The sequence below is a fragment of the Arachis hypogaea genome, chromosome 13 (assembly GCF_003086295.3).
Source record: "Arachis hypogaea cultivar Tifrunner chromosome 13, arahy.Tifrunner.gnm2.J5K5, whole genome shotgun sequence".
Classification (NCBI taxonomy): domain Eukaryota; kingdom Viridiplantae; phylum Streptophyta; class Magnoliopsida; order Fabales; family Fabaceae; genus Arachis; species Arachis hypogaea.
In genome coordinates this window covers 288,347-301,107 of record NC_092048.1, presented here as the reverse complement: position 1 = coordinate 301,107, position 12,761 = coordinate 288,347, and the positions used below count along the sequence as shown (strand labels likewise).

Here is a 12,761-nt window from a genome sequence, read left to right as displayed (position 1 = left end):
CAACCCAAAATAATAATCGGATCTATTTTTGAGATCCTTATTCAATCTTAGACCCGATAAAATCATACAAAATTAATCTCTAAAATGTTCGAAACCGAACGGATCGGCCATGCACAACCCTAGTATACAAATCTCGGCAGAAATGTGTTTTTTCTTTACATTGAATATGTTACACGAGAATAACAATATAAAAAATAAATAAATTATCACCCAATTGCCATTTGTTATTATATAAAATAAATGTTGAGAGTGGGATTTGAACCCACGCCCTTTCGGACCAGAACCTTAATCTGGCGCCTTAGACCAACTCGGCCATCTCAACTTTGATGATATTTGAGTTTTTCAATTTTTAATTGTTTTTGACATTTTTTGTTTTTGGTCACTCATTTTGGTTTTTTTTTTCTTTTTTCTCGGTGAACCTCATTTTAATGTTATTTGGATTCATCACATAAGCTGAAGGCCCACAATATTTTAATGGACCACATTTTTTAAGGGACGTTCGTTATTTAATATGAGGATACTTTTATAAGTCAAACCCAATAAGGAAGGCCCACAAAGGAAATAGATTTCGAATTTGGAAGTAAAGAACCGCAGGCCTAGTTGAGAACTTGAGATACATTAACATGCCTCTTAAAATACTGTATCAAAACTAATTTTGGTTCGTCTATTTATTAGTTCATTACTTCGTTTAAGTAAATATTAGAGATTCAAATTTCGTATTGTGTATGTAGTAATTCATTAGTCAATAATAAATTCTTAAGTTCTAATTCGCGATAGATTAGTCCTTAGTCTACTGAGACGAGGGATACTATAAACCATTAGAAAAAATGTTACATCTGGATTTAAACATTGACACAACTAAATAGTAGATAGGAACCTTTAAAAATATTAAGTGTGTGAGTATGTAATAACCGCGATATAGCCAAAAAATAATCCTTTTTCCATAAGTAAATCTATATAAGGTAAAGTAAGGTAGAAGATAAAACTCATGAAAATTTAATACTCATCTAAATGAATCTTACTTTTTTTTTTTGTTTGAGTTGTTACTGACTTGAGTGTTAGTATTCTTTGCAAATATCTATTTCGTCTGACATTTTTTAGAGTCTAGCATATATTTTATCTGTGGAGAAGATAAGACGACGTATCCTCTTCTACGACGAACTATACCTTGAACAGATCCTTATTACAAGCAAATAACAGTACCCAAAAGTAGTTTCCATCATCAACAATAATGTTTTTTTCTTTGTAACATTGAAAATTAAAATGTTATCAAAATTAAAACATCACAATTATTAATTAAGCAATGTCCTAATTATAAAGGAGTGGAAAGACCGAAAGAGATTTATTTTGAAAGCATAAAGCGGGTGTGCATAAGAATCACGTTTTAATTAAAAGTAAGATGCTTATTCTTTGTTTTCGTGTGTTTTATTTTTATTGTTTGGGCATGCATCTACATCTTAAACAAAATTATGTTTAGAGCAATGTACCTAAGCATAATATTCGGAGTTAGGAACTTAGAAGTTAGAATAAAAGCAATCTGCATTGTTCCCTGCTGTACCTTCAATTAATTGAATTAACAACTACAAATTCGATCATATATACGATAGATATATTTTATTTGTATATATAGTATTAAATTTTACAATTTTAATTTATTAGTTGTTGAATTATTACATTTTTTGTTCATTTGTCCTTGTGTACTTTGCGAAATGTGTAGTCATGTTCATGCATGCATGTCCGGACCAAATTTTTTATGATTGGAAAAGCATGTGTGTTAAGTGATCTTATCAGAATCTCAAATAATAATAATAATAATAATAATAATAATAATAATAATAATAATAATAATAATAAATCAATATTGTCATTTAATTTCCATGTGCTGTAAATAGTTTTTTTTTTGTCTTATATATATGCTGCCACCTCATAACAAAAAAAGTTAAGAGACAAAAAGTGGCAGCGAATGGCTTGGCAAGTTGGCGTTCTAATATAATCATTGTATATTATATTAGGTGAAAATTCAGGTGTAGTCGACTTCACGTGAAGTTGATATCTGAAAGCCGTTAAATGATTTGACTGATTTGATTAAATTTTCATCTAACGGCTCTCAGATATCAACTTCACGTGAAGTGGACTTCACCTGAATTTTTTACCATTATATTATTGCATATGTATATATAGAGATCTTTAGGTTTTTTTAAGGATATTATGATAACAACAATGTTACATAACGGGTAAATATTATTATTTTGTGTCAATATTTTAGTCAATAATAATTTATATTTATATTTATATTTATAGAAATTTACATATAAAAAATATATAATTTACATCTATATTTATTAAAATTTATACATATTAATTAATACAACGTGTTCTTATATTTATCAAAATTTATATATATACATAAATTAAAAAAAATTATTTGTTAAAAATAATTTAACATTTATACTACTGACTAACTACTAATCAAAATTACTAAAAATTACTATTCCAAAATTTTTTGTTATGATAATACCTGCTAGACTTGATCACACGTTTGTAATTTTGTATGCAAGTGTATAACTTAAAATGATTATATATGAAAACCGTACCCCTCTATAATAGTAATGCCAAAAGGATTAGAGATGATTATGGGAGTAATAATTATTAGTAATTAGTAATTTTATATATGTCTTTTGCAATGGATGTAATTTATCCAACTATACTTTAAAATCAACCGCAAAACCTAATTTAGACAATACTATATCACACTTTTGATAAACTAAAAAATCCAAGCAAACTTGTCAATCTTTAATTGGTCATTGTATTTATAGTTTTTTTTCATCTACGATACTCCTAACTCGACATGTTAAGAATTACTGTATCGTAAATTTTAGCTTCATTTTAAAATGCCGGCCTGATTGCATCATCAACTCCGAACTGTCGCTATATGCACCGCAGTTTGTTATTTTGTGGCGGTTTTACAAAACTGTCGCAGCGATTTTATAAAATCGCTGCAAAATTTCCACCGCTATTTACCAGATTTGTTGTAATGAAAGATGATGGTGGGATTTAGATTCATATCAATATTACATAAATCACATTATGAAGTTATGCTAATAAAAATGTACAAAATTTCTAATAAATTTTTAGGGAGTAAGAAGATTAAGAAGTGACACTCTATGTCTAATTAAGCACCTAAAGAGGCAACCTAGTCCTGCCTCTAACTCTCTAACACACTCATCTACTCCCTCTAATCTTCTCTTAACTATTTCTAAATCATCCTTAACAAAACCATTGGTTTTCTTAACTATTATTGTGCATGGAAACACATCAATTTCATTACTATTGATGACCCTATTTTTTCTTGAGAACAATAATAACCACTCACCAATATTATTCTTTTTCTTCAACACTTGTGGACACATAAAAATTAGTACTCTTCTCAAGACCAAAATGGTTACAATGCTTAGTTCTCTTAGAACTTTAGACACATTTGATAAACAATAATGTGTCTTACCATTAACAAAGCCATGATTATTTTCCATTTTCTTCAATGATTTAAGGATCTTAGAGATTTCCCTCTTTGCCCTTTTCTTGAAACAGAAGTAATCGCAAATCTGACTCTTAATGCTGGAACAATCTTGACCCTTTCTGTGACGACGCATCGCGGATTGAAGCTCTTGCGCGTGTTCTTTCGCGAGTTGCAACAATTCTCTTGCCGATCCACAAACATCAAGAAAAACAAGTGACATATCAAGTACTTTATCTAAGTACTTTTCTTGATCTTGATCATGGAGAAGAACCTTTTGGGAGAGTGAAGAACCAATGATTTGTTCATTCACACAATTGTACAAATGCACAAGCCTTGTTAATAAATCTGCATTCATAACACTACTACTAATTGTGATTGATGAATAATAATCCATTGATGATGATGAAGATGCTAATAATAATTCGAAATTCTTGAGCTCGATTTCGATGTCATTGGATAAAGGGTGTAACCTAGAAGGCAAGCTAATGGATCTAACATGGTAGGGAACTTGATCTGAAGTTGCTATGAAATAATAAGAACACATTTTGTTACTCTATGGTAGTGGCTGGAATTCTATTAATGATGAAATGAACAACTTTGGTTTGAATGGACAACGTTTTATATATAAAAACCTTAGAAGAAGAAACCAACACATGGGTTCTTCATGCCAATAAGAAATTAAATTGATTTAATTTATTGTATGCATATGTATGTCTTTTAAAAATATTATTAATTAATTAGTACCTATCATTCTGGCCAACAACTACTAATACCTAAATATTTTCTTTAGTTTCAAATCCATTGGTAGTGTTTGGTAGAGAGACAGAGACTGAAAGACTGATACTGAGAGACAGAGATTTATAGACAGAGACTGAAATAAATCTCAGTATTCTGTTTGGTGCAAAGTGAAAGACAGAAATTGAAACAAGAATGAAACTCTAATTTCATTTGTACGAAGGATAAAATTAAAATTAATTAATTGAAATGAGGGTATTTTAAGTATAAAATGTTATTAAAGTTTCAGTCTCCGTCTCTAAAAATTTCAGTCCCCTGGATCCCCATTTTTTGGAGGTACTGAAATACTGAAATTTTGGAGACAGAGACAGAAATTTTAGTACCAGTCTCTGAGCTAACAAACATGATACTAAATCTCAGTCTCCCAGTCTCGATCCTAGTGCCTCAAAACAAACACTACCATAGTTGCTAACATACATAGTAACATATAGTTCTATTGCTATTTATGAACTCTCATATCTTTTTTTTTTTTTGAGAATTTAAGGTTTAGGATAAAAATATTATTTCAAGATCTGATATCCATTGAAAAAATTAATTTTTTAATTAAACTCTTAATTATATATATAATTAAATTAAATAAATCATATATGCCCTGGTAAACCTGCACTTCACCACTTTAAAATAAAATTCTATGTATTGTGTATTTAAATTAAATACCAATTATTGAGAGCATATATGAGAGTGCAGACATGTACTATGGGCATGCTTTCTTATTGTCTCCACAATCATTAGCAGTGTACATTTTGATGAAATCCAAAAGCGCTGGCATTGCTTGATTCTCTAGTTTTTAATATCAATCTTGTAAGTAGTTCATTGTACATGAAAGAGAGAGGTGAATAAGTAAAATGAAGAAAAAGACAAAATGAGGCAGAATCTAGCATGGAATATAGATTCAAAATCTAGGTTTTGATTTGGTGTATAGGGCTACATATAGGGTTATATATTCGGTCAAGCTTCCAACATGCAAAAAATAATAATATTAATTGCGTAGGTGTGACCTAAAAATTCATCATCACCTGATTTATTTCTTAATTAAGAAATTAGGAGTTTTGAATCTCGTTTTAAATATAAAAAATATTTTTTAGCAGTAATTTGTCTTTAAAGAATAATGTTAGATAGGATAATTAAGGTGCATCAAAATAAATAATTATGATCAATTATATTATATTAAGTGATGATATATATTTATTATACACAATATTTTTTTATTTTTATAAAATTTAGGTGAAATACACAAATAGCTAGCTCATGTTGTAATGTATCCTTAGTAGTGTTAATTGCAAAATTTTTGTGTTTTGACAATATAAATAAATAAAATTGCTTAAATTATGTTGAGACTCCTTAGAATGTGCATAAAGATACTTAAGGCTGTGTTTGTTTACAGGTATGGGACACTGAGATAGGAATACAGAAATATAAAATTGTGTTTGATAAATGAGATATAGACAGAGACATTGTGTCCAAAGACATTGAATTAGTATATTTTATGTTCATTCGATCCTGACAGGAAAGACACAAAGACAATAATAAAGGATACAACTTATTTTTTATTTTTTCTTTTATTATTCTTGTTAATTTTTTATAATTATATTTTTCTTCTCAAATTTTTTAGATGAAAAAAAATAAGAATAAATTAAATTTTCATAATATATTCTAGTTTATCACCAAATAGAATATAATAATACAAAATTTTGTGTCTTTTTTTTTGTGTTTTATTCTCAATATCTTATCTTATCCTATTTTTAGAAATAAACACAGTCTAAAAGAACAAGCGATAATGATTACTACTACTTCCTATTTTATACACAAACATTATATACATTACTCTAATATAATGTAGGTAGGTACATTGTATTCAGAATTATAAAATAGTTTTATAAGTACATTTAATTATGTAATGTCGTATCAGTAAAAATAATTATTTTTTATATTGACCGCTTGAATGATCATCCAAAAGAACAGATATAATTACACAACTGTATAAAATATTTTACACTGTTATTGCATCAAAATTAAACTCTATAAATTAAATAATCCTAATCTTTTTGCATTCCATGTGATGTAGGCTTCCGTAAAAAGGTACAATAATACAATATATACATTCGTATAAGACAGGATTTTTGTTGTCTACTTGTCTCCAATGATTAGAGCATGTGTAAGTAAAACAAAAATTTAAGGATAATTTAATTAGTCAACTTCATTTAATTTTAGACTTGTCGCTCTGAAACACTAGCATCAATTCTAATCAATAATCTTGTGTGAAAATGACATAACTTCTTCTCAATTACCATACCAACAACAAAGGGACGAAATAATGAAGAACCTTTTTTTGATTGTCATGTGAGATGTTTCATACGGTCTTCATACCTTGTCTTTCGATGTGTAAAAACATTGCAACTTGTTAAACAAATTAAAGATTGTGTTGTTAATGCCGGTGGTGGTGGCTTGATCATATGAGAATATTATTGTGTTAGGAGTAATTAGGACATATATAAATTAAGTTGAAGAAGTAGATACTCTCACCATCGTTTGGTAATAAGATATGAAAAAAAAAAAAAATTCTAACTTGACTCTTTCTTTAGATAATTTTTTTTTATGTTTCTCTCCCTAAATTCTAAACCACCAAAAATATATATCAAATATTTTAATTTTATACTTGTTTATGTTTTATTTTGAGATTCTGATTATCATATATTTAGGATATACTATTATTGATGATAATACCGAAAATGACCTAGTAAAATATCTTTTCATTTTGATTTATTTCTCTCTGTTTGGATTGAATTTGTATTGAACTATTTAAAAAAATCTTATAATTATGTCTAATAATTAGTTGTAATAAGACATTTATACAAGTTGAATTCTGTGGTAGCTATATGAGATAATTATAGTAAATATAAAACTTTCACAATATTTAAAAATTGTAGCTAAAATTAGATTTTTTTTTTCTATTCGACAATATTTTTTAACTTCAAAATAAAGGATTAATCTCTACATACAAGTGATTTTGCTATACAAGTCTTACAAGTCCTCAAATTGATATTACGCTCAAACGCGCTTGTTACGCACATATGTTTCACGCGCCTCTAACAAATTTTTAATTTTTGAAAGGATTCCGTTTCCTTTTTCGAATTTCTTGCGTTCTCTTTTTCCTTCTTCATTTACGTGCTTTTCTCTTTCTATTCTTTTTCTTCGTTATTCTCGATTTCCATTGTTTTTTGACATCAAGCTCTGAAATCATTTTTAAAGATAATAGATAATTTAACTTCAGATTGTTAGATGAACCAGTGCGTGAACCTTGCCTGTAAAATTTGTTGTTAATTCTTTCTTGTTTGAATTGAATCTAATGTACTAATTTTTATTAGAATTAATATAATCTTGTCCATTTTATATCAGACGTTCTGGTATAAATCAGGAATATTTGGGTGTATTTTTATAAAAGTTTGGGTGTATTTACAATTTATGACTTTTCATCTGACGGAGGGTGAATTGTCTTATTCTTTTAGTTGAATTGTTTTAGTTTCTGTTTAGTTATGATTCATGAATATGGTTTTTGTTATTTTTTATGATGGTTTTATAGTTGTATTTGCATTCTATAGTTTATGCTTGTTTTAATATGGTGTATTTTTGGGTGTATTTTGTAGCCCTTCTGTGGTGTATTTTGGGTGTATTTTGCAGCCTTTGCTGACTTTGGTGGCTGATTTTAGTGTACACGTAACATAACTCATTTCTGTATCTGCAACAAATTTGGGTGTAAAAACGAAGATATTTGGGTGTAATACGAAGATATTTGGGTGTATTTTTATTCTGATTCTGGATAATTCAGAACTCTTCCTCTTCCTCCTCCTCATCTTCTGCTGCTTCTTCTTCTTCATCTTATTATTTCATATTCTCATAATTCTTTTTGGGAGGAAAAAATCAAACAAAGAAGAAAAAATACATAATGTTGCAAAATCAAAAGAAAAAGGAGTAGAAACACGACGATGAAGATGAAACACACGAAGAAAAAGGAGGAGAAACACAAAGAAGGAGGAGGAGAAAAAAGAAGAAAAGGAGGAGGAGAAACGCAAAGAAAAATGACAGTTGTGGTTTTCATCGAGGAAGAAGAAGAAAAGTCGTTCATAATGGTGAGTAGCGCGCTTTGGAAATAGAAAGTGGTTGAATAACATGCGTGTATTTACTCTTAAATGTGTGAGTGTAATGCGCGTGTGTTTTGTTGGGCTTGTGCCAACTTGTAAGACTTATAAGCCAAAAAAGCTTGTATATGTAACATACCTGCAAAATAAAATAAAAAATGTGATTGAATTAAAAGATATTACTAAATAACAAAGTGTACCTTAGTTTTAACTACGATGTTTTCATAACCACTATATTCACTATACACATAAAGTGGGGTAAAATTTAAATAGGCTTGATAAATTTTTACTATTAAATAAATATATCCATCAAAAGGTAAGTTTTGTACCCTTTTTTTGGGAAATATATTATTATATGATTCAGTGATGCCAAAAAGAATTTCTGATTAACAAGCTTTCAATAGACTTGCACTTATATATGCATGCGTCAATCACTACTTTTTGTATATATATATATATAAGGAACGAATAGAAAGGATGATCTATTATATATGTTTGTGGAACTTCAACAATTCCAAGCCACTAACGCTGATGACCAATTGCTTTCAAAGTAAATGCACCATCTTTTCTTTGTGGAATATACGAGATATTTATCACAGTTGACTTCACTTGACTACATAATTAGCATAAAATTGTTTCCACTAATTTAGTGGTAACTGGGGGGAAAGACTAGGAATAGAGGAAGATGTGTTGCTTTTCCCAATTTTTCCAACATTTTTTCTCTTTTTATTGTTTTATTTTATTAAGGACAGAATGTAGAATGATTTAAGTCTCTAGGAGTTCGTGTGGCTCTATTACTGGAAACGACAAATTTTTAAATAGAACCCAGTTCCGCAATAAATTAGTTATTGACTTGTCAGATTTAAGAATATCGTGAGAAAAAAAACAAGCTTAGAGGCATGGCTAATGCTAATTCTTGTCGCAATCGATGATTTCTATTTCATAAAACATAAAAAAAAATATAAGGTGAAAATTTAGGTATAGTCAGCTTCACGTGAAGTTGATAGTTAAGAATCGTTAAATGATTTGATTGATTTGACTAAATTTTCATCTAACGACTCTCAGTTATCAACTTCACGTAAAGTTGACTGCACTTGAATTTCCACCATAATATAAACACATAATAAATTATTTAATTATGTTATTACAACCATCAATTTATTTCTTCTTTAGCAAGAAACTTGCATTGTTGTTACACTTAGGATCACTATACTAATCCCCTTATTACAACATACCCCTTATTGAAAATCACGAGCAAGTAATTTGCCTAAGCAAATGACTTTTGGTTGCCACAATCCAAGTTGTCTCCAGGGCTCACTCCCAACATTTGGCAATACCTTTGATAGAAACCGATCCGATCTTGGACACGAGAATCCGACCCGTGTCCACATTCAATTCCACCATTGATAATGTTAGTGATCACGCCATAGCCGGGGACTCGGCCGGCCGACCTGTCAGCATTAGACGGCGTCCACCTTCCGGTGATGACATCGTGACTTGATGGCTTATTTCCTTGTGGTGTCATCCAAAACCATATGGCTGTTTTGAATGACACAGTTGGATTTGTAGTTACAAGATCAGGATTGTTCAATAGATCAATTCCTATAGTTTTACCGGCTGGACCATAGTTGTAATTGCTATAAGAAAAATATTAACATTATCCCATCAATTCATGTTACATAAAATTGTTAAGATGCATTCTAGTATGTTTATATTACAGTAGTTATAGTAAAAGGTAAAAACTCAAGTGCAGTCGACTTCATGTGAAGTTGATAGTTGAGAGCCGTTAGATGAAAATTTAGTCAAATCAGTCAAATCATCTAACGGCTCTCAATTATCAACTTTACGTGAAGTCGACTACACCTGAGTTTCCACCTTATAGTAATTATGGTAATTTAAAAAGTGTTATTAAAATTAAAATAACATTTTATTTTTATCATTTAGTAATACTCATTAAAAATCGTTACTAAAAAGTAAAAAAAAAAAAAAGACTTAAGTTTTAACAACACTTATATAACTATCATAGTCAACTATGAATATATTAGAATTCACCATATGTTATATAAACCCTAAAATTTTAAGTAGACTTGACATAAAATACTCTTTTGTTTAATGTCTCTAGTGAATGTATTTAAGCCTAGTATAATACATAATAAAGGGTGTAGCAATTGAAGTGTTTACATACTAACTATATAGGAATCATACGTATTTATATTTGAATTGGGGACTTACTAAGAGATTTGGATTGGTCCTCTGCCATAATATTTTTTACCAGGAGAGCAAGGCCACTGTTGGGAGGCAACACAATAATCTGCTGTGGCGCCAATTTCACTGAGAAAGCAATAACCCCACGCATATGGTCCATCAGGTGCACTTGACCACCCTCCTACATAAACATTATTGTATGATTATTAATGCCACCTTTGCTTCAAGAAAAGGTAACCAGATTGTGACATTTCTGTAAGAAATTAATGTATCTTATCCATGCTAAGCTTTTAAGTCTACTGAAAACTTACACGCTTGACATTGGTCGTTGGAGTAAACATTCAAATGATCATGAATTTTAAATTAGATATTTTAGTTCTCAATAAATTTTTATTACTTAACAAATTTTTGAGATTTACTTTTACTTCGTTCTATCATTTTAAAAGAGATTAGTTATTGTATGATATTTTTTTTTTGTGTGAAATAATTATATATTTGTATTATAAAAGAATTTGTTAAAATTTTACTTATGTAACACATTAAAAATTTTACTGAAAACAACAAAGAAATCAATTAATTCGAAGTGAGTAATTCTTGAAAAACTTTTAAAGTAATAAAAATCAATTTAAGATACTAATTCAATAATTAAATTAAAGCCAATAATATCTTCTTAGTGTCGGTTAGAAAAATTGATTCATGACTTTTTTTTTAAAAGATGGAAACTCAGGTGCAGACACGTTGAGTTGATAATTGAAAATTATTAAATAATTTGAATGATTTTATTAAATTTTTATGTAACGGTTCAGTTATCAACTGCACTTGAGTTTTCACCATTCTAAAAATATAACCTAATTTTATGTTTGGATAAAATGATTTGCAAAAATTCACAGTTGAAGTTCTTGGGCTATAAACCTGTGGTTTCATGAGAAGTTTGAGCCAAGAAAGCAGCAATCTCCCTCTTGCGGGTGGCATCATCACCGGTGGTGCCAAAACCACCGAAAGAGCGAGCGGCGGCAATGAAGGCATCATAGGAGTAGAATCCATTCCCCTTACACCTTGGATCATTCCGGTACTTAAGCATTTGATCAAACACGTAAGAAGTAATTATGTTTGCAACATCGCCGCCGCTGCCACCACCGCTAGGTGTTGGTGTCGGAGTTGAAGGTGTTGGTGTTGAACCTTTGCATTGGCTTTGGCAACCAACTAAACAATAAGGGTCTGTGGTACCACACCAACCAAATTGGCTACAACATAAACTGTTTGGGCATAATGCTCCATTTGCTTGTTTACCACATTGTTCTGCTTTTGCACCATGCAAGAAAGACACTAATAATATTAAGAGGCTTAGCATAAAATAAGGTAATTTGGTGTTTCCCATTATTTTTCTTTTAAGAAAGGTTTTATGTATTGTGCGTGATGCATGGTTTCGTACTAAGTTGAGGATATTTATAGATGAAGTATGATGGGAGACTAGATATTTGTTGATTTTCAAAGTTGGCGGCTAACACTACAATGCACTTTCATTGGTTGCCCAATTTCTAGTAGTATATAAAAAATAAAACAGATTATTTATGAGGAAGTATAGGGAGCCAATAGAATATTTATACAATGTGTAAAATGGAAGTTTAGGAATGTCCGATTCAGTATTAGAGATATAACTATTAGTGTTACTTTTTCTCATCAACTTAAGCTTTTAGGATGAGTGGTATCATGACATGATATCAAAGCTCTAGATCTAGTTCGATCCTTGGTGAACTCCAAAATCAGCTTAAGCTTTTGGGATGAATGGTTTCATGACATGAGATACTCGGATGGTTATTCTGGATAGTATAGATGATGTTCATTTTTTAACTCAATAGTCCATTGTACACATTATACAAATATTCCATTAACTCCCTGACGGGACTCATAAAAAAATACTTTACCCGTTTTGTCTGACACTAACGGGCCAGCAGTGTCTCTCAAGTCAAGCTTCATCATGAAGATGGCCATTTCCTAGGCTCATCTAATAAATATCTCTTTAGGTGCTGCATTTTAAACTCCATAATGACATGTAAACCTAATTGGCAAATATATTTGGAATAGTATATACCTCATAAATAATTGAG

At 29.9% G+C, this 12,761-nt stretch overlaps 2 protein-coding genes and 1 non-coding gene across 3 annotated transcripts; all 3 read right to left on the bottom strand.

Annotated features, from left to right (window-relative positions):
- Positions 1-241: 241 nt before the first annotated feature.
- Positions 242-322, bottom strand: TRNAL-AAG (transfer RNA leucine (anticodon AAG)). The gene has a single exon. It is a non-coding gene; the product is annotated as a tRNA-Leu (tRNA).
- Positions 323-3,131: 2,809 nt separating this feature from the next.
- LOC112736053 (uncharacterized) lies at positions 3,132-4,061 on the bottom strand. Its single transcript, XM_025785413.1, has one exon. The coding sequence runs from the start codon at positions 4,059-4,061 to the stop codon at positions 3,132-3,134; it is 930 nt and encodes a 309-aa protein (XP_025641198.1).
- A 5,515-nt stretch (positions 4,062-9,576) lies between these two features.
- LOC112736190 (endochitinase) lies at positions 9,577-12,418 on the bottom strand. Its single transcript, XM_025785537.3, has 3 exons — positions 11,566-12,418; positions 10,681-10,834; positions 9,577-10,085 (listed from the first exon to the last, which is right to left on the bottom strand). The coding sequence occupies exons 1-3, from the start codon at positions 12,029-12,031 to the stop codon at positions 9,716-9,718; spliced, it is 990 nt and encodes a 329-aa protein (XP_025641322.1). The 5' UTR covers positions 12,032-12,418; the 3' UTR covers positions 9,577-9,715.
- Positions 12,419-12,761: the final 343 nt, after the last annotated feature.

Excerpts from the sequence above, each read along its gene's own strand:
- LOC112736053 (XM_025785413.1), bottom strand. The coding sequence starts at position 4,061 with ATGTGTTCTTATTATTTCATAGCAACTTCAGATCAAGTTCCCTACCAT.
- LOC112736190 (XM_025785537.3), bottom strand. The coding sequence starts at position 12,031 with ATGGGAAACACCAAATTACCTTATTTTATGCTAAGCCTCTTAATATTA. Across the intron at positions 10,835-11,565 it reads AACTTCTCATGAAACCACAG|GAGGGTGGTCAAGTGCACCT; the intron begins GTTTATAGCCCA and ends ATGTTTATGTAG. Across the intron at positions 10,086-10,680 it reads GGACCAATCCAAATCTCTTA|CAATTACAACTATGGTCCAG; the intron begins GTAAGTCCCCAA and ends TTTTTCTTATAG.